The sequence below is a fragment of the Dermacentor silvarum genome, chromosome 6 (genome assembly GCF_013339745.2).
Source record: "Dermacentor silvarum isolate Dsil-2018 chromosome 6, BIME_Dsil_1.4, whole genome shotgun sequence".
Taxonomy (NCBI): domain Eukaryota; kingdom Metazoa; phylum Arthropoda; class Arachnida; order Ixodida; family Ixodidae; genus Dermacentor; species Dermacentor silvarum.
The window spans coordinates 175,330,634-175,351,060 of NC_051159.1; the positions used below are offsets into that span (position 1 = coordinate 175,330,634).

Below are 20,427 nucleotides of genomic sequence, written 5' to 3' on the forward strand. Positions count from 1 at the left end.
TCCCGACGCATCACGCACTTACGGCCGGCTTAAACAGCTCCGCTGTTAAAAAAGTAAGAGGCGCGTTCGCTTTTAAAAATATCACATGGCGCGTAAGCTGCTTTCTGGGAAGCAGATTCTGGGGCGAGGGGGTACGGGATCAAATGACGCACACGGGACGTGCCTGAAGCGCTGGCACCTCAAGTGCCAAACATGGCAGTTTGAAAAAGAAAGGAATATTGCCGTTACCGTCAAAGAAGACCTCCAACGGGCGCGCCCTTCTTTGGTGACGATGTCGTCGCTGGCCATGGGAACACGTGCGCAGAGGGTGGAGCGGTCCAGCCCAAAGCGCGTGGGTTCATTAATCGTGACCCCGTGCTGGTAGACCTTCCTTGACACCCCGCCCTGTTCCATACTATCAGAGTCGTGCACAGTTCGCGCTTGCATGCGGTTTCGGGCTGGCCAACAGGGTGCAGGGAGCGTAGAGTTTACGTGGAAGGCCTTCGCTTCAAACCTTGAAGTTAGCGCGTCGTTGAGGTGTATCTACCTTGTGGTACCCGGCCTTTGTTATGAAAAGGGTGTTACGTTGTATATCGATAAACACTGCCGAGAGTTCAGAATATATCTCTTTACTAGGCGAACTATAAGCATAGAAAAGCAAGCAACAAACAATTCACGACAGTGTCGGTGAGCATGGTGGTCGGTCGTCGAATTTTATCTGACGAGTGGAGTCCGTCCGCTATTTATAATTGTATTATGGTACATTACAGAATAATCGTTGTGCTCACCTGCATTCGAAAATGTACAACGACGTTCGTATGCATTCGTACGCTGCATAATATGATTACAGACAAGACTATTTCGCTATAGAATCCGCAACAACAATAAATAATTTTCGGATACAGTAGACACATCTTGCACAGAATGATAAATTGGCAACAATGGTAATCTGATATGTGTCTTTCGCCAAACGAAAACTCATTAACATTGATTTATTTTGTATGTGCGTGCGTGCGTGTTCGTATTGGATAATTTCTTCGTGCCATTTCTGTGTACTCATTAGGATAATCACATGTGGAAAAGCCGGCGAGGAAATTCACCAACATTTCCAATATCATCACATAACTCAATAAAAAATATCGCACTTTCACCCGAAAGGCGAAGCATCAAATGCGATAGCAAATTAGTAGAGGGCTATACGAAATAAGGATAGTAGTTTTATCATCTGTATAAACTTGCGCATGCAGTAGCACCAGCAACGCGCAGAACTGTTGTCGACGCCGTCGGCGTTTAGCCCGCGTTCGCACCGAACGCGCGCGGCGTTGGTGACTGTTGCCGGTGCCTCTGGGGCGGCTCGCAGGTTTTCGACGAGATCAGAACGGCACAGTCATCGAGCAGCGTCCGAAGTCTTTACCACCTTCTCGCCTCGCAATATTTTTATATAAATGCGCATTTGGTGCCTCAGCTAAACGTCGCCTCCCCTCCATCTCTTCCGTCCTCTCACGGGCTTTCGCGCAGCGGAAGAAGTTGCGTTTGCTTTATATATAACGTGATTGTAAGGGAGAAAAGCGACGCTTAATTCTGCATCCCTTCAGGGAACAATGGCGCAGAACGCGCGTTTGCTTTCCGCCGTGCGTTCGCTGCCCGTGAAAACGCGCGCCCCTCACGCGCTTTCATTCGCACATACAGCATACGGCACACGGAGACGATTTCATCGCCATTTGACGTCATACGGAACCTCGCGGCGACGGCGACGGCAGAAATCCGCTTGGAGTGTTCATATAATTGCTATCGCAATAAAAAATGTCTCGGAATGGTTAGAATCTGTAACACGAATGTTTATGCGTTAGGTCTGGTGTGGGCTAGGCGTTTTCGCTCCCGATGGCGAGCTCACCAAATTACTCAGGGTTTTGAATGCTCCGCTTCATTCAGGACATTTCAATGTAAGTGTATATGATGTTCTATAGCGTTCTAGTTTGAACTACTACATTCCTCTCGGATGCGCGCGCGGTCGGTGGCTTTCGAAGCGTACCTTGTTCGCAGCCGAAAGCTCTATGGCGGCGACGGCATGACAATGTGATAACGATTCTGAAGTGATGAAGATAATATAACGACGAAAGCGGCATGGCTACGACGGCATGACAACAATTGGATGACGACGATGGCGTGACGAAGACGGCGTGACGATAATGTCAAGGAGGAGGAGGAGAGAAAAAGAGAAGGCATGCAGGATGTTAACCAGAAATGCGTCTGGTGGGCTACCCTGCTCTGGGGGACGGGAAAGAGGGAATAGAAAGATGAGATATAGAGAGGAGGGGGGGGGGGGGAGCTCACGGTGAGCTCGCGCACGATGAGCTCGCGCAAGCACGCGGTGAGACTGAGCAATTCAAAGCTGTTCACATAGCCCAGTCCGGCGTTCATAGATACTTTTTCTATGAACGCTGGCCCAGTCGCACTCAAGAAAGACAACAGTGCCTTCACAGCTTTGTTGGCCGACGAGCGATGGCGACGGTCTTTAAGTAGCACCTGCACGGACAACAGCGTCGCAATGCGTTCGATAATGCTCGGCTCTCCGTCTGAAATTGATCGCAGTAACACAATGAATGTTCGTGGTTCTCTTCGCTGCCGCAGACGTCACACGTAGCACTTTCGGTCATTACAACCAAAGCACAGTATGCCTTCGATGTCAACGGCGCAAAGCTGAGCAACGAGCTAAGACAAGCTAACGCTTTAAACGCTCACTGGCAGAATGCAAAACGATGTATTTTATTTTATTTATTTTCATTACTGCCACTCTCAGTTGAGAGCATAGCAGGTGGGCATTACAAAGAGACAATCATGTTTAAAAGAAAAAAAAAACAGAAAAAAGAATCGACGTTTTGCAAACATGCGCTCTGTAGAAACACACACCCAAAAAGAAAAGAAATATCGAAGCACATCCGCCAGGGTAGCATTAAAGCAATAAATGTGGTCTAAGCAGTTTTTCAAGCAAAACATCAATATTATAATAAAGTTTAACAGTGCACAATCAAGCATATTCTGCTTATAATAGAACAAATATGATTCGAGAAAAAGAAAAGAAAGCGACAATGCGTGACAATGCGATAGTTTTTCTTTTTTTTTCCATTTTTAAGAAATCAATCTTCTATACCAGTTGAGCTCCAGGCCCGTATTCACAATGCTTTTAGCTCGCAAGTGTTATTTACCATTGGCCCGTCGTCTTCGTAATATGTCCGGCATTAGTATTGGCTGGAAGTTTATCTTATGAACAATTCTAGTTTAGGTTCTTTTTGTGAACAGCAACCCAGTTTCTATGTCCTAGGAGAAATCCTGTAAGAGGACGAGGTGCTTTTTTCTTTTTTATCCTTATCTTTTTAAACGCGGTAGCAGCCTGGCACAATCGCTCCTACATTTGTATACAGACACTTGCAAACTATTCAGACAGGCGAGTCGGTTCTGATTCACGTTTACAGCTAAAACGAGACTATACATCGAGGGACGGAGTCACACACAGACAGACTCCGAGTTCTTCAGAGAGGAGTTCGCTTCTTACTGTGCCTCCCAAAATGTGTACTTATAGTTTAAAATTTTATTCGTTCCACAGACGCTTTTCTAGTTGTTTCGATTATATCCTCTCGCGTTTTGATTATATTTTCGGGATGCCAAACAGCGTTTTCTTCTGTCGCTTTGTTTTTCTGTGTTAGTATTGCTTGCGCTGCCAATTTGACATTTTCATCTCGATGCATTCAGCTTAAATTATTTGGTGCGGCTGGGGAGGCGACACGGAAGCGAGACACCAAGTCCCTTTATTTCCGAACTCGAGAAAAATTAAATTTACCGCAATATTGCAAAAAGGCGTTTCCCATGCGAAAAGTTCATTCGTATTTACGTCTTTCGACCTACAATGACATTGTTCCAGTTAATAGAGCACATCATGATAGAAAAATATTGCCATGTGTTAGACAGTATATCACAAAACTATGCATACCCAAAGCGCACCTTTGTGCAAAGTCTAGAATATAGGACAAGGCAATTCTGTCCCGACGAAACTGTTTTCCAAGTGCAAATATCCAGGAACCTATGCTCGTTGCTAGGGTTTGTACGCCTTCGTTCTTGGCACCGAAAACTCGGCTCATTGCAAATTAGATTTATACGGCAAATTTAATACAAGCGCCTGGTTACCATCGGAAGCCTGCGCTCGAGACCACCGTTGCATGCCGAGATGTATTTGAAGCCTCGCGCTCTTTTCTTTACCGCCATGCGCAAACCTGAAGTGAGGACCGAAGCGGCGAGGATGTGGTTCTTCGTTTCGGCACGTCAAGCCCGTGAAAGTGTTTACAGGGTAAAAACAAGACATAAGAGCTTTTCTTAAGAAAGAACCCCCAGAAAGGACACGAAACAGAAGCACCCATATATTTTCGACTGGTGAGCGCTTAATGGGGCTTCCTGTGCTTTTATTTTTTTTTCTCTCTTGGCTCGCCCATTGTAGTTGTGGTTTGCTCACAAAATTTTGCACAGAACGGGACCTCCTCCTAGACAACGAACGTCTCGGCAGCGTCGAAGCTACGTGTCTACAAGTCAGGGCACATTGTAGTGACAGGAAATTTGTCGTCTTTGCTGCAGAGCGCCTTCAGAGAAAAGAGGACTGGTCCCTCGGAGGGGAGAAGACGACGCGCTGTGTTGATGTTTGTTTTGTCAATTGTATACCCTGACAAAAAAAAAAAACCGAACGCCAAGCTGCTCGCGTTGTCTGCCGCCTCAATTTTTTGAGAAGTCAACCCAGTGCACCGCGCCGAGCAAACCGGGCGTGATGCCGCAAGAATCCTACGCCGCTGCACATGAAGGCGCGCAAAATGGGAACAAAGGAAAACGTGGAGAGGCTGAAGCTCAAATGACGCGAAACGTGACCTACAAAGCTGACTCAACTGAAACGCTAGAAATTAAAAAAAAAGAAAGACGAGAGAAGCGTGGTGAATATGACTACTACGCTGCTCGCTTGCACACATGAAGATGGTGACGTGTATATTTATTTATTTATTATTGTATACAAAATACCCCTAAAGGCCCTCGCAACAGAGGGTATTACATAGGAGCGGGGGGTCAAATATGACTCGCAGAAAAAAAAAAACATGCCCAAAACAATGGAAGCAGAGGAAAAACGGTTTGTGTGCAGAAATGCTGCAACCAGCCTCTGTTCAAGAGTCACTTTTTTTTTTGTGGTGTTGGTAGATTTCCCTCAGACGTTGCATAACCAGGCAATGACCGAGAGCTACTTTGCGAAGAAATGGGCGTGGTTAAAACGATGTTAGATTAAGGGACGAGCTAGCGAGAAATGCATTGGCAGAATTTGACGATTGCTCTGGGCGACTGCAAAAGAGCACGTACGGTAGTGGAATGTGTAGAAATTGCAGATCGTTTATTCTCGGGTTGGTGCGTTAGCGTTTGTGTATGATACTATGTCTATAGGTATTGAATGTCAGCCTGATGACCAGCTACCGTGTTATTGGCAGAGCTGGACAAAGCCGCTAACAGAAGTACGGGCGGCGAAATGACACGATGCTTGGTACAACGAATGTGTACCCAACTTTTACTGCATTGTGCTATGAAGTTTGCCGATGTACTACAGTTAAAGATATGGCAAACTTGTCATCGTCATGGGTTATTATTCTAATAATCTTCACACTGAGAAAGAGCGTTTAATAAAGGAAAGTCTTTAATGCATTCGGCATGATGGCACAGTCACAAGATGGCAGCGCCAGAGCTGTTGTCAAGCATGCTACGCTTTGATGTCCCGGTAAAGCTGCAGTGAAGAAAGGTCGACTTTAGGCTTAGACCTTTGTGTTGTAATATATTAACCAGACACGAAGAAATTGCCAGAGACGTTGGATGTTCTTATTCGTTTTGCTAAAGGGTATCCGTGAGTAGTCGCATTCATGGTCTTGTGATTTGGAACATAATCTATTTATTTGTGTATTATTAGCCACTCGCAGTGCTTCCGTTTTTACTAAGCGGAGCTAAACTTGCTTTCTGTTCAACTATCATGCTTAAATGGATACACAAGAGAAGTTGTGGGCTTTCTGCTTCCGGCAGAAATATAGCCAAATAATGACGACTGAAGCAAACTGTACACTGCGGCACTTGTGAACGCCAGACGTGTATCTTCCACGGTGAACAGGCGTTGTCAGACACGGCACTTTAATGAACCCACAAAACCAGACTGTGAAGAAGAGTGTACCTTCATATCAGAAGGTATTTGTTAGGTTTTTTTTTTTTCATGCCACATTAATGATTGGTGCGGCTGTCTTCACGCGTAGTTTGGGGTGCACCTGAGGAGGAGCGTGCTGATTTACCTGAATCCTCCCCCGAAATGCGTGCTGTCCATGTAATGAAATAAAAAAAACGAAGTCAACATATTACGCCATGTTGCAACATTTTGTGGTTTATGCGCAATGGTTCACAGGTCAGTATACGCAACCACCCTTACTGTGATGTCTTTCGACAATAAGCACCGGAGAGACAGAATAGCCACCCGATTGCGGAATCGGCTAGTTTGACGTCATGAAACTTACCACTGCGATGTAATGTATAAGCTCTGGTTGATAAGACGCGGCATAGCACAAGAGAGCAAGCTAGCCGAAGCGTCGTATCTTTAATTGCTGCTGCCTGCTTTGTTACAGGTAGTAAATGGGCTCTTGTATGGCGGTTTGAAAATCCCGGAATTACTAGAGAAAGTAAAAATTGAAGACGTGAAAAGAAGCACAGCTAATTAGAACTGTTAATGAAATCTAAGGGTCCTCCAACCTGCTGCAAAGCGCCTTATTTATAGGTATACAGTGCAAGCGCATTTCACCGTACTCAACTTGCGCGCATAGGTACAGAGCGAGTAAAAGACGATGAGTAAGTTCTTGCTTTTCAGTAACACTAAGGTGGACATTTTTAACTATAGAATGTAAAAAGTTTCATTTTTCCCATGTATAGTTGAGTTAGAACAAAATGTTAATTTCGTACGAAAACTTTCGATTCAATAAAGGTTCGGACACTTTCAAGATTTCCCATCTTGTGAATAATTATGCTTGCGTACTGCCTTACATGCGCCGCTTATGACAATGACGGATTTGGCATTAAGCCCCAAGATCACTGCATTATCTGAGCAATACAGTTTTGCTATACTAATAGCGCAATTTTATGTTCATTTCCTACGCTGTCACTGTTTTATTTATAAGAGTGGCGTCAACAACTTGCACCAAGTAATCATTTCTTTTTTTTTGCAGGTACTTTTCTTCATGACAAAGGTGGATGAAGACATCATAATGGATTACGACAGTGGTGAGTATATCAGCACGGTCATTCCAAGTGCACATAATTTATGCAAGTGTGCTGCAGGGCGCTTAGCGAAATTCAATCTGAGCTCTGCTATACAATTCAGAGGAAGCTCATCAGTATGCTAAACACTGCATAATAATGAATAAGCAATACAAGTGCTCATTTCACATCATGTTCATACGCGCAGGCCAGAGATGAAAATGGCAAGAACTTTCGCCAAAGAGCAGTTTGATCATAAATGACCAGAACGAACTAACCAGTTTCTCCTAAAGAAGAGAATGTGTAGGGTTTCTTCTCCCCTTAACAGTGAAGTATAGTTTGAATGCAAAAATTCTGATAGGTGGTAGGCAGACAACAATCTAAATATGCATTTAGTCCGAGAAGGGTAATCTGCATTTTGCCGATTACATTGGCCTTGACTTGGAGCATAGTGTCTAACACGGTGTTATACTGACATAATGCACTTAAGATGTTCGGGCTTTATCTTCCCGGCCTCCACCACACTTGGAGCTCATAAAATGCATTTCTTCAAGTGCAACGATTAAAGTGCATGTTCGATTGTTCAGCGGTAAGAATTCATTCGCTGAAAGCAAACAAAGTAGCTCAGCTATAGTTAGTTACCCTTACTTTGGGTTCATTTTCATTACCGATATCGGTGTTCCTGTTCACAGCGCAGCACAGAACAATATGCGCTGCGCACAAAAAACTATCGTTTGTGAAATAAAGAAAAAAACGAGAGAAGAAAATGCCGTAGTCGCTGCAGGTCTGGTGAAGCCCGTGCATGACTTACTTGCGTAAGGGTGTAGATAGGCTTCTTGCACACTGTGCTTGTATTTAGCTTTTATCTTTTTGTGTATGTGTTTCGTTTTGCGAACATAACGGGACTCTCTTACCATGACCAGCAAAATAATAATTACTGAGCTAGTTATTTAAATAGCATTGGTATATAAGCGGCTAGCGAGTCTACGGGCTTTATAGTCATGATACATTAGTGATAAAAATGGCACGGTTTGACTATATTTTGTGCCTACTGGACCAATCATTTTCCACTTATAATCTCTTACAAATATCAGATATTTTCTTCTGAGAAACATAACTCAATTAAATTTATGATGCCTAAGCTAGCCAGTTGAACGAAAATGAGTAAAAATAAAACGAACTAAAGAAAAGAAATGGAATAATTGCGGATTCCCCACAATAGTAGGCGTTGTGAGGAGGAGCCCACTTAACTCTTTCCTTTCGTTACTTATGGGGGAGGCTATATTTGAGTTGTTTTTGAGTACAATCCAAGAAACTAACAAGGACAGTAGTAAGCAATGTTATGAATGAATGAATGAATGAATGAATGAATGAATGAATGAATGAATGAATGAATGAATGAATGAATGAATGAATGAATGAACGAACGAACGAACGAACGAACGAACGAAACATGCGTCAACTATGAATGATCAAATGTAGCTTCCGTGGTGTCTGAGAACAATATTTTACTACTCGCTGCACATAGAGCACATGCATGCTCTAAATGCCTCTGAAACCTTATGAAGCAACGCGCAATACTCACGCTGCAGTCAGTAGTAGCGTAATTACGAGAAAAACAGGGCGATGTAGCTGTGACGAAAGATGAAGAATGGGAACACAGGTGTTTGAATCGTTTGTGGCAACTGATTTGAGGCTTTAAAATTAGTTTATGATTTTTTCTAGCAGGCATTCAAGATATACGCACACTGATGGTGCTTCGTATTACCTTATTGATATAAAAATTATTTGGCACTTTAAGGAGCCGTAATTAGGCTGAACATTTAATGATTATATTGACAGGAAGCTATTGTTTAATGGTATAATATTGTCGCTGGCGAGCCGTCACCTCTCCATGCATGCATTAAACAAACCATGTTGCTTATATATAATCTTACATAGACATACTGTCAGGTGAGCTCTGGGAGGATAAGTTTCCTCCCTGCCCTGCAAGAAAAAAAATGCCCGCCAATCCACCCTGTGAAGGTGGTTGGAAAGCGAAGCTTTTTACACCACCCTCACGGTGACTGCGGCGCACTTGATATTTCACACACTACAACGTAACTTTAACCACGGCCTTTATTATTATTTACTTCACAACAATGTTCACTACTGCTTTATGATCGGTGTTATATACACTACTAGACTACCCCATAGTGGGGTAGTCTAGAAAATGAACCGAAGCAGTTACTAGGCTGGAAGGGTTTCGAATGACGTCAACCCTCTTTCAAGCAGCTGCATAAGCTTTGCAACAGCTGCAATCTAATCTTACGGACCGCGCCGAGCCTGTTTGCGTTGTTTGCCCGCAGCCCTTATCATCCATCATGTTGGCTCATCACTTTGAAGCTTGTTTTTGTGGTTTTTCTTGCGAAAACGAGTGCTTAGTTGTACGCTGAATGCCTGAATTCAAGTAAGCTATACTGCTATACCTGCAATTGTTAGCGGTTCGTCGGGATAGTTTTTTGATTACAACAACGGACACGACAGAACCCTTGGCTGGTAGAGGTACAAAGCTTCGCTTTAAAAAAAAAGCGCGGCATTCGATATGTGCTTTGTGTAGGGGCACACCGGCGTGGCTAAATGATTCTGAATAAGTAAATGAAAACGACTAAATGGGATCTATTCTTTGCTAACCTAAACCTCACCAACTGCATGCACGTCAACAATGCCTGACCTTTTGAGTTTCAAGCTTGCATACCAAAAAAAACTTGCGAATTAGCATTTTAGAGCGGTAACTATTCTTGGTTTTCAGCAGCGACATTACCTTCTTCTTATTCTTCTTTCTGGGGTTTTACGTGCCAAAACCCGTTCTGATTATGAGGCACGCCGTGGTGGAGGGCTCCAGATTAATTTCGACCACTGCAGGGTTCTTTAACGTGCACTACAACGCAAGCACACGGGCACTTTTGCATTTCGCCTCCATCGAAATGCGACCGCCGTGGCCGGGATTCAAACCCACAGTCCCATGCTCTATTATGTAGACTTTGTTTCAGTTAGCTCAAAGGCTACATATACTTTAACAAATTCAACAAACGGAAGACATATTTGGCGGCGTTCTCATCTCATCTCGTTGTCGTTGTTAGGGGGTTAATACAATTACCACGACGACTAGAGACGAGCTAAATATTTCGTCGCGCTTGCTGCCTAGGAATTTTCTTTGCATAACTATAAAGATCGAAATTAGAAAAAAAAACAGCGCAAAAGTTAGACGACACAAGGAAGTCTCGTGGCACTACAGTTTAACACATAGCTTTCTGAAATTTTTTATGTGAAGAGTGTAAGTATACAGTTCGGTCTATTTTCGCATGGCTCCATTTAACTATGCCGGGAGCAGCACCCCACGAAGATACTTATGCTGTTCGCACCGGGCGGTGGGGAATGTGTGCATCACGTCGCTTCACTTTCCGGAAGCGCTGCAAGCGATCTTGAGCTGGTGCATACCGGCCAACGGCGGCTGATAAATATTCAGCAGCGAAGAGACCAGGCAAGCTGCGCGAGAGAGGATGTGCCGATCCGCTCGTTGCTTGCACGTGACAAAAAAATGCAATCGATTTGCTGCTCGCTATCTTAGAACCGACAAAAACGAGGCGACGTGAACAACCATTGCGTATGCGGGCGCCAAGCGTCCTCACGTCGCCTTCATCGCCCAACTTCTGCGCATCCGCTTGCATCCACGCGTCCGGAAGTTTTGGATGATGCGCGCCGGCTGGCGCAGCAGTTGTTACAGTGCCCTTGGGACGATGCATAAACAGTTCTAAAGAGCAGCCTAGTCGATATACGCGATGCGCCCGGACAAGACTTAACGGTTCAGCGTAAAAGAAACTGCGAGAGCAGGCGTGAGCTAAGGCGAAGAACGATGTAGGCTGAAATTGATCTACTAAATGAAGGCAAACTCAACGACTGAACGACGCTACTAGCGCGGGTCCTCCTGAAATAAAACATTCGGTGCAGCTCTTGATGCACAACTTGTCTTTTGCCAGTAGCAGATAGTTGATTTTCCCCATCAGATGTGATAACCGTGGCTGTCTAGTCTCTGTTATATTATTCTCACGTTCGCATACCTTTAGTAGGCGACGCTTTTCGGACCAGGTTGGAGACATGTATCGCGGAAAGGTGGGATCTTCTTCATATCAGTTGTTATTATTTGGCTTGAAAACATATCTACGATTGCAACAGACAAAACGAAAGCAAGGACTAAACACTCTCCCCGTAACTGGCAAATGGCTGGCAACTGCCACCGGAAGGGGCACAACGTATGCTTACTGTTCTGGAAGCAGGGGACAGAAACAGATAAATTGAAAATGGGAAGAAAAGAAGGAACGATAAAAAGGGAAGAACAAGATTCCGTAAATAAAGCCAGAACAATGACAAAAAACCTTAATTAAACTCTTGGGTTTTACGTGCAAAAACGCGATATGATTATGAGGCACGCTGTAGTTAGGGACTCTGGATTACTCTTGACTACCGGGGGTACTATAACGTGCACCCAGTGCATGGTACACGGGCGTTTCTTGCATTTCGCCCCCATCGAACTGAGGCCACCGCGGCAGAGATTGGAATCCGTGCCTCGGGGCTTAGTAGCGCTATGTCAAAGCCACTACGCCACCACGGCGAATAATGACGATGAACTGAGTGCGCTAGTGCAAACAGAAAAAAAAAAACATTGCTGCAGGTCGCACTACCATGTGTCCCACGTAACTTGTGGAAAAATTTAAAAAAATATACATATGCAAGTGCCACGTAGCTGGAGAGAGCCAAGGTAATGTTGTTTGCCATCGTTTCTAGCAAGTCAAACTATTTGTATTTCGTCTCATTACATATTAGTTTATGCAAATTATACAATTTCTCAAATGTCATATTCAGAGCGAAACTGTCAATGAGTCAATGAGAAAATTGTAGACCATCCTAAAAAATTCCCGATCCAGCTCTGTGTTGCTCAATACGTGCTACACAAAGGTTTTTTTTTTTTTTCCAAGCCTGAAAGAAAGCCCGCGAAACACGAAAAAGCATTCTTCTTGAGCAACCGAAAACCAGATCGGGAATTTTCCAGAATGTTCTACAATTTACCCATCGACACTTTTGCTCTGAATGGAATAGTTGAGAAATTATATAATTAGCGTAAGCTAAATATGTAATTACGTGAATTACAAAAAAAAATAGTCTGGCTTGCTCGAAGCGATGGCAAATAACATCAGTTTGGTTCTGTCCAACTACGGGGCACTTGCGCATCTTTACATTTTGGCACAAATTACGGGGAAGATATGGTAAAAATACATGTAAAAAATAAATAAAACAACCTTAGAGGTCTCATCACTCCCGAACAAATGGTAAGAAACGCTTTAAATGGGAAGCCAAGTCTGTATGTTAAAAAAAAGTAAGTAGGGTGTGATGTGTCTTGGAGAGTTGCGACGCTCAACCAGTCAGTGCGATTGTACTTGAAACAGACATAGAATTTATTGAAATGGTAAACATCGGCTACTATACTCAGTGCTGTTGCGTATTCGTGCAAATGGGTACCCAGTTTAGTAGTGGTATGCATTGTTTATGTTCAAATCATGGGCACCTGGACGAATGTCTCAAGTCCTTGCCTGCTGCTCTACAGTATTTCCTAAAAGGTCCTCATTCCATCGCATACACGCGCAACTGGCGCTGAATGTGGTGCAAAGAAAACATCCTTTTGTAATGAACTTGACCTTTCCGCGTTACCGGTATCTCTTCGAGAATTTCTTCGAAAAGATCATTCATTACATGGGGAAGAAATACTCCACTGAACGTAATATATGCAGATCTGCCTCTTGAAACAGGAGCGGGTATCTGGATGCCATAAATGTATGAAAATTTATTTCTACGTCTGTGATATTAAGGCGGTCATACGAGAATAATTTCAAATTTTGCACCAGCACATGTCCTGTGAATCCTGTGTAATTTGTAATGTCCTGTGTAATTTCGTGAATCCTTTTGTAATGAACTTGACCTTTCCGCCTTAGCGGTATCTCTTCGAGAATTTCTTCGAAAAGATCGTTCTTTACATCAGGCAGAAATACTCCACTGAGCGTATTATATTGCAGATCTGTTTCTCGAAACAGGAGCCGGTATCTAGATGCTATGCATAAACGAAAATTTATTTCTGCGTGTGTGACATTAAGGCGGTCATACGAGAATAATTTCAAATTTGCACAAGCACATATTGAAACGTACTTCTGCAGGGTCATGTATATACTGAAGACTGTGGCATGGTTAAAAGGAAAACTAAATAGAATAGTTCGTGCTAGAGATAATTAAATTTTATTTCAAGACCTGACTCATTTTCATACCTCATGTTATCGTGGAGGCCTGTTTGTGATTGTAGTAAACACACACCATTCATATTTGTACTCTCGGCCGTAATGCTTAATAGACGAAAGAGGCGTAGCTTTTCAGCGTTTTATGCATGATAGTTCGTGACTTTGTTCTTCTTACGTCTACTAATCAATATTTAGGTTGGTTTAGGTCTTGACCATTTTTCCCTGCACATGCTAACCTATAGGACGGCTCTTTTGGCAGGCCAGCTTTTTATATTTGTCTTGACCTGAACAACTCCTTTCTTTAACTCCTTTGCTCACAGCAATGCTGTTTCTATATAAAAAGAATCACAATGGTAAGACTAGGAAAAATTAAGGAAAAGTAATTTCCTTCGCGTGTGCATATATGCGAAACTTCAGTGGCATCCCGTCGGTTTGCCTAATGGTGTCTCCTCGTATTCGAACTCTCAGCAATCTATGGTGGAGCACATCCTGACGTCATAGCTGATGCCGTACAATTGACTACCTAAATATGCTCAGCAAGGGGCGAAACAAGGATGGGGGGGGGACAGAGATAGTGAAGTGGGGGCAGATCAAGACAGTGTAAAGGCTGGAATAAAGCCGTAGTCGAGGCTCACGTTCCCTACAGCTAAACGCGAACCTCGACTAAACCAGAGCTACCTCTGGTTCGCTCCTCGCCTTTCCATGCATCGTTTATCTGTTCTTCATTCACTGACCTTTTGCGACGCGGGTTGGAGGGGCATTTTCGTCGTCTTCCTTCCCCCACTACCGCGCTGTATTCGTTCTCTTCAGCCTTTAAGACGTGTTCCTTTTTCAGTTCTATACCTTCATTCCTGACGAGCGGGTCAGCCGCACTTGGAAACAGTTGCCAGTCCTTTCCTTCCCAATTTTCTTTCTTGAATATAGGCTTATAATTCTATGCCTTCAACCTAAATAACAATAATAAGAGGAAGAATAAAAAGAAGAGCAACAACAACAACACTAATAACGACCACGACGGTGACGACAACAAACATAATGCGAAAGGGTTTATTCGAAGCACTTCTCGGTAGATTCAGTGTTTGTGTGGCTGGTACGCTGCTAAACATTGCGTGTGACTTTCCTGTTCATAGATCCAATTTTTTTCTTTTTTGAGCAGTTTTTGTGTGTCCCACCGACATGTACGACAAGAAAAAAAAAGAAAAAAAGAAAAACAAGAAATTAGGCATCTGTTACCGTGCGCTCAATATTGCGGTGCCTGTATACAACTGCGCATCACTAAACCAGAGCCTAAAATGAACGCATGAAAATTCGTCCATTTGCTGTAGTATTATTCGCAGTTTCTGCTCGCAGCAACCTTCAAAGCCGGCTGAATCAAACAGCAATAAGGGCACTCCATCCTGCATCCGATCAGTAGGCTTTGCAAGAACATATTATAAAACATCTCCACATCTTCTATTCGAATGTTTGCAGTCCAATAGGATGTGACGTGTGCTAAGTGGCACGCAGCACAGGCACACAGGAGTGAAAGGCATAGCGCGGCGCAGGCTTGTGTTAGTAAAAACGTTGCGTGCGATTTTAGACATTTCAGGCAAATAATACAGCCCACAATCTTGAACTCGATTGCATGTAAACAACCGGAGAGCAAAGAAAAGATTTGGGTAATTTGGTTCTGGTTATTTAAGGTTCGATATTTTGAAATGCTCGGTGGTTTTAAGACGGCAGGGGTAAGTCTGAGTTTGCTCGAATAGCGATTTCAGTTGAAAGATGGATACCCGCATCGCACACGTGATGCGGGTACCTACAACGCTACGCGCCGAACGCCTCACATCGTAGCTCTGTGTTAACATGAAAGACTGCAAATGTTTGCTACCTACATGTATGGTTCAGTAAATGCGAACAGCGGCGCTCCCTTTGCTTCAAAAATGGAATGCAAATATTTGTCGAGGTGAAGAGCGAGATCTTCAATTCGCTCAGCTTTACAGTCTCTTGATCTACTCGCGACAAACACTAGGGCTTCACTCCGACGTACGAAGCATGGATCAGACGGCAACTAGATTGTGTGACTCCCTAGGAGACGCTGTTGTTTTCGAGCGAGAATGCGGCAATCGCTGTCCTATTTTAGATAAACTATGCAATATTCGCCAACACTAGACAGTTTTAGAATTGCGTTTGTCGGCTTACGTACGTTAAACGTAAGCACGTTTGCGGGACGTTGCGGTGCGCGTTCTTTCAAGAGCTTAAGTTTACTGTACGGGAACGCAAACGGTAAGGAAGACGTTATAAAACGGGGCACCATCTGGTGCCTCGTGCCAAACGTATCCAAGCCAAGACAATCCATTAGCATCCATCCTGATGTTGCTATGCGGCAACGTATGAACACGCGTCGCGGTTAGGCCTACGGTCGCCGGAATCGCCAAAGGATCTCAGAAATTGGGCGCGCTATGCGCTCAAAGCTAACGTTTCAGGCGAGTTTAGAGAAAGCGAAAGCTCATTTCTATAGTTGCTAGTTATCTACGTCAGTGAGAGCGCAACCATCACGAGAATTCATGCTGAAGCGGGAGCCAGTGGTGCCGCCATGTTTGACAACGTTATTTCTTTAGCGTCCGTAAACATTACGAACGTTAAACTCGCCAAATAACGTACGTTATCATAGCGCACGTAAACCGCAGAAACCGAATAACGTTCAGAGCATGCGCAGTGATGCCAACGGTATTTTTTGCGTACGTAATGCGTTTACGTTTGCTTACAAACGCCAAACTAAAACTGTCTGTTATATCCCCAGACTACCGTCACCAATTTATCAATTTGGTTGCTCATTAGGCCAATAAGTCTGTGACATTAGCTGACTCATAATGGTCATCGTTTCTGCATAGATAGTACAGTGTTGCATACTTATGTGCATGTGAATGAAAGTTCTTGTGTAATAATCCTGTCAGCTTACATTATCATCACCATCACCAGCCTACATCTCCATCATCAAACTGGTTACTTCCTTAAGATGAGACACTGAAGTCTCTAAACAAAATTGCTGATTGCTTTGTGACTTGGCATAAACGCCGTACTTGTAACGTACACAGCAGTAGCATTTCCGCTCGTCAAGTGAGGTTGACAGGAAACGCTCTCTCCTTTCTTCTAACGTATTCTTGTATGCGTTTTCTGTGTTTTTCAATAAGTTATATGTAAGTTCGGTTTAATCGAAATGAACAGAATCCTCAGTCTTTTAGAAATGGTATGATAACTGGCTGTCCTAGGCTGGCTGTTATAACCGAGTAAATAAGCTGCAAGCAGGCCTTCGCCCCTACCTACCAAGCTGCTCGAATGACAGTGCAGTGGAAAAATACATTACGCGCAATACTTTGCATAACCTGGCCAACTTTAAGTTATGTATATGGCTCTCAGTCATGTGAACGTGCCCTTTCTGTTTCCAGCGTTTGCTGTCAAATATTTTACTAATTCCTAGAGTATACCGCGCTCCAGTTGTACAGTAAACTGTAAAAGAGTGCTCTAGAACGAATGAAATCACTGAAAATTTTCTTTAAGGTCGCATAAATACGTAGCCAGGAAAGGCAAAAAAAATGAAACAGTATTTAATCGGCCGCTGTGGGAGGATCCTCCGTGCTTGATAGCACTATGAAAGCTTAGCAGTCAGGCATTGCTAGTGATAAGTGCGCTAGTTGATCACTCTGTGGCGAACCATATTGCCACGTCGACTGCGGAACGGGTGCCATCTGACGTCGGCCAATATATTCCGAAGTACAGCAAACCAGAAGACGAGGTTTCTAGCCCGAGCAAATTGTCACACGCAGGCAGTACGTGACTTGCGTGCATCGAGCCGTAAGACAGCAGCAATTGGATAGAAGCGCGCAACGCAGTCTTCTACTTTTGCTGCTCCTTTTCGCCGGCTCAACCACGTTTCTCCAGATTTTTTTTCTGGAGTTGTAAAAGGAACTTCGGGCAGATTTGACTTCCTTTCATGCTATAGAGTTGGTCGAGCTGTCCGTCTACCTGGCTTTCTCCCCCAAGTCTGGGAGCAGGCTTGACTCACTGGCCGCGTGGTGTACGATGCTGCTACTTTTATTTTCGGTCCCTTCCTTCACGTGCAACAAAATTTTATTACGCGCCATTCTCTCCCGCTTCCAATGAAACCGCTTTTCGCGCGGACAGTCGCCGTCATTCTAGAGGCGATATTGACCCACATTTCTCGCTTTCATTTTACGACAGACACGTCCCACATGTTTCAGCTTTCCGCGCAGAGACTTGGCACCACGTGTGCTCCGTGTCGTAAAGATATTGCAGTTCAATCTCTGGCCCATTAAGGAGATTAAAAATTACAGCCGTATTAACGGCACGTCGATCGCCTTCTTGCCGATTGGCATGTGAAGCGGCGGTGTACGCCCTGCAACTGACGAGGAATGGTTTTTCTTAGAAGTATTGTTTTTTTTCTTAGAAGGTCATTCTTACAAACTGGTTTTTCAGAAAAAAAAAACGACACCCTCGCGGATCATAATGCTCTTGGGGCTATGAAGAAGAGTGCAAAAAATTGTAAGACCTGAATTGAAATTGAATTCTGGGGTTTTGCCAAAAGCACGATTTCATTATGAGGCACGCCGTAATGGGGGACTGCGGATTAATTTTGACCACGATGGGATATTTAACGTGGCCCCAATGCACGGGACACGTGCGTATTTGCAATTCGCCCGCATGCAAATGCGGCCGCAGCGGCCGGGATTTGATCCCACGACCTTGTGTTTAGCAGCGCAACACCATAGCCGCTAAGCCACCATGGCGGGTAATGTAAGGCCTGGTAATCTGTATGTTCTTGTGTGTATAGGCCTGTGTACCGTGCATTCTTAGCCTTAAGACGTTGTTTCTTTCCTTGCTATCGATATATTTTTGTTGATGTTATTGTTACTCCTATGAGCGAAAAGGAGTAGCCGTCACCATTCCTTTATACGGTGGCTACATCTCTATCTTTTATCATAGTGCTTTTATTTTCATAAAAAACATGGGTTGTTAATAACGACTAGGATGACCGCACTGTTCTTGAAGCCACATCACTTCATCAGTCCGTTTATGTTCTGGTTGGTTGAGTGTGGTTTGGTCAAGTTTGGTTCTCATCGTTCGAGCAGTGCGACAGAGATAGCTTGCTTGTTGAAGGGCCACCATTTTGGTCGTACAATTTGTGCGGTCGACCAGTTGCCACGCTGACACATCAGACAAACAAAATTGTGAGATTTTAATAATGTTCACGGTGCAAGCAAAGCAGCTTTCAAAACAGGCGGACATTATTTAATAGCAAGCGCTTAAATTATATGGCAATATGACCACCACATCCAGTATGACCAGTATTTCATTCTTCGCTATGTTTGATCTCCTTGAATCTGCAGTTTCCAAGATACTACAATTTGCACTTCTTAAAAACTATTTCACATCCGAAATCAAAAGGTACAGTGTGCCATAACGTAAACGGACCCACAAAGTATCAGAACCGCACCACGCAATCTTGGTCCGATCGCATGACATTGTATTAATTTATGATGGGTTCCAGTGTCGTAGTCGCGCCATTTTGTGCACTACATACCGTAAATGGTGTCATCTTTTTTGTCGTGGTCAAGCATGCCTATTTATCATCGTTATTGTTTTGCTACCAATTTTCTCAACATCGGCAGCCTATTTTGATCTGCTGCAGGATAAGACTGCCTACGAGGAACCTGCCCTCCCCCCCCCCCCCACCCCCCCTCCGTCTTGGGCCATCAGAACACATTTTACCTTTGCACACTTTCTGATCTTATGACACCTTTACACTTCTGTCATAAATGACAATGTCCTAATGCTTTCAGTAAAAACATCCGAAGAATTTGGTTGCCGTTCCGTATTCTCAATATTGTCAGAATATACAGATGTTCTTTTTTTGCTTTTTTTTTGTTGGCATATTATGCAGATTACTTTCACTCCTGTAAATTCTTCACGACTGTCACCCGTGCTCCAGATTGTCGCAGCTAGGAGCCAAATTGATGCTGACATCATGCTAACAATCACATTGCTTACCTATTCTAAAACCGCGACACTCCTGAAACCCTAACATTCCTTGCACTAACCTGTGTAGTCATGTAGAGTAGAGCTCTTGCCAGAATCTAAAGAATGAAAGAATAAACATATTATACAAACAAGCGAAGAGCCTGAACGAAAAAATAAATAAGAAAAGGCCATAGAAACAACTCACGTGTGTAACAAGCCGAAATTTGGCGCGCTTATTGAGTTCGTTTCATTAAGTCTTCTCGAGTGTGCCTAATGCAAGGCAGCTATCAGGAGCACCAAAAAGAATAGTAGACCCCCTCGTTTGCTTTCGAAAAGGCTCACAAACAGCAGGTTCTTGCCAAGAGCAACTTTAGAAAATGGTCCAGAACAACAACGATTAGACAAGACAAACTATCTCCCCTGACTACCGGCACTGCAAACTGGCCCACAGCCCCTAGCAAGCGGGTGCATGGACGTGCCTGGCTGTAGAGCGCGCGTTCATTCAGGCGTCTCACCAAGCGAGGCGTTTCCAGTGGCCCGGAGATGTGGGTGGTGTTTCCACATTCGCGAAGCCACGAGCTTCTTCTTCTATCGTTCTTTATTTATCGTGCGTGAAAAGCGAGAGGAGCGGCTCGCTGCAACGGGCCTTGTACGTATGTGCTGCGAGCACTGCTCGAGATGTTCGCCAAAGCCCCGCGAAGCTTTTACTTCGCCCCCGCATCAGGTCCTCGTCTCTTGCTAGACGGAAGCGAGAGGCGGCTGCGTTCCGTAGCCCGATATCTGTCCCGAGCTGTCACAGCCGCGT

General features: G+C 44.1%; 1 protein-coding gene across 15 annotated transcripts in view; it reads left to right on the forward strand.

Moving 5' to 3' along the window:
- The window catches only part of LOC119456428 (sex peptide receptor), a 441,000-nt gene that overhangs the window by 402,397 nt on the left and 18,176 nt on the right, over window positions 1–20,427 (forward strand). For 13 of the 15 annotated variants that reach the window (XM_049669832.1, XM_049669837.1, XM_049669834.1 and 10 more), the window contains one exon: window positions 7,251–7,305. The exons of the other annotated variants lie outside the window; for them this stretch is intronic. In XM_049669832.1, coding sequence (XP_049525789.1) covers window positions 7,263–7,305 — 43 coding nt within the window. In that variant the 5' untranslated portion in view covers window positions 7,251–7,262. The remainder of the gene's footprint in view (window positions 1–7,250; window positions 7,306–20,427) is intronic. 15 annotated transcript variants of the gene reach the window in all.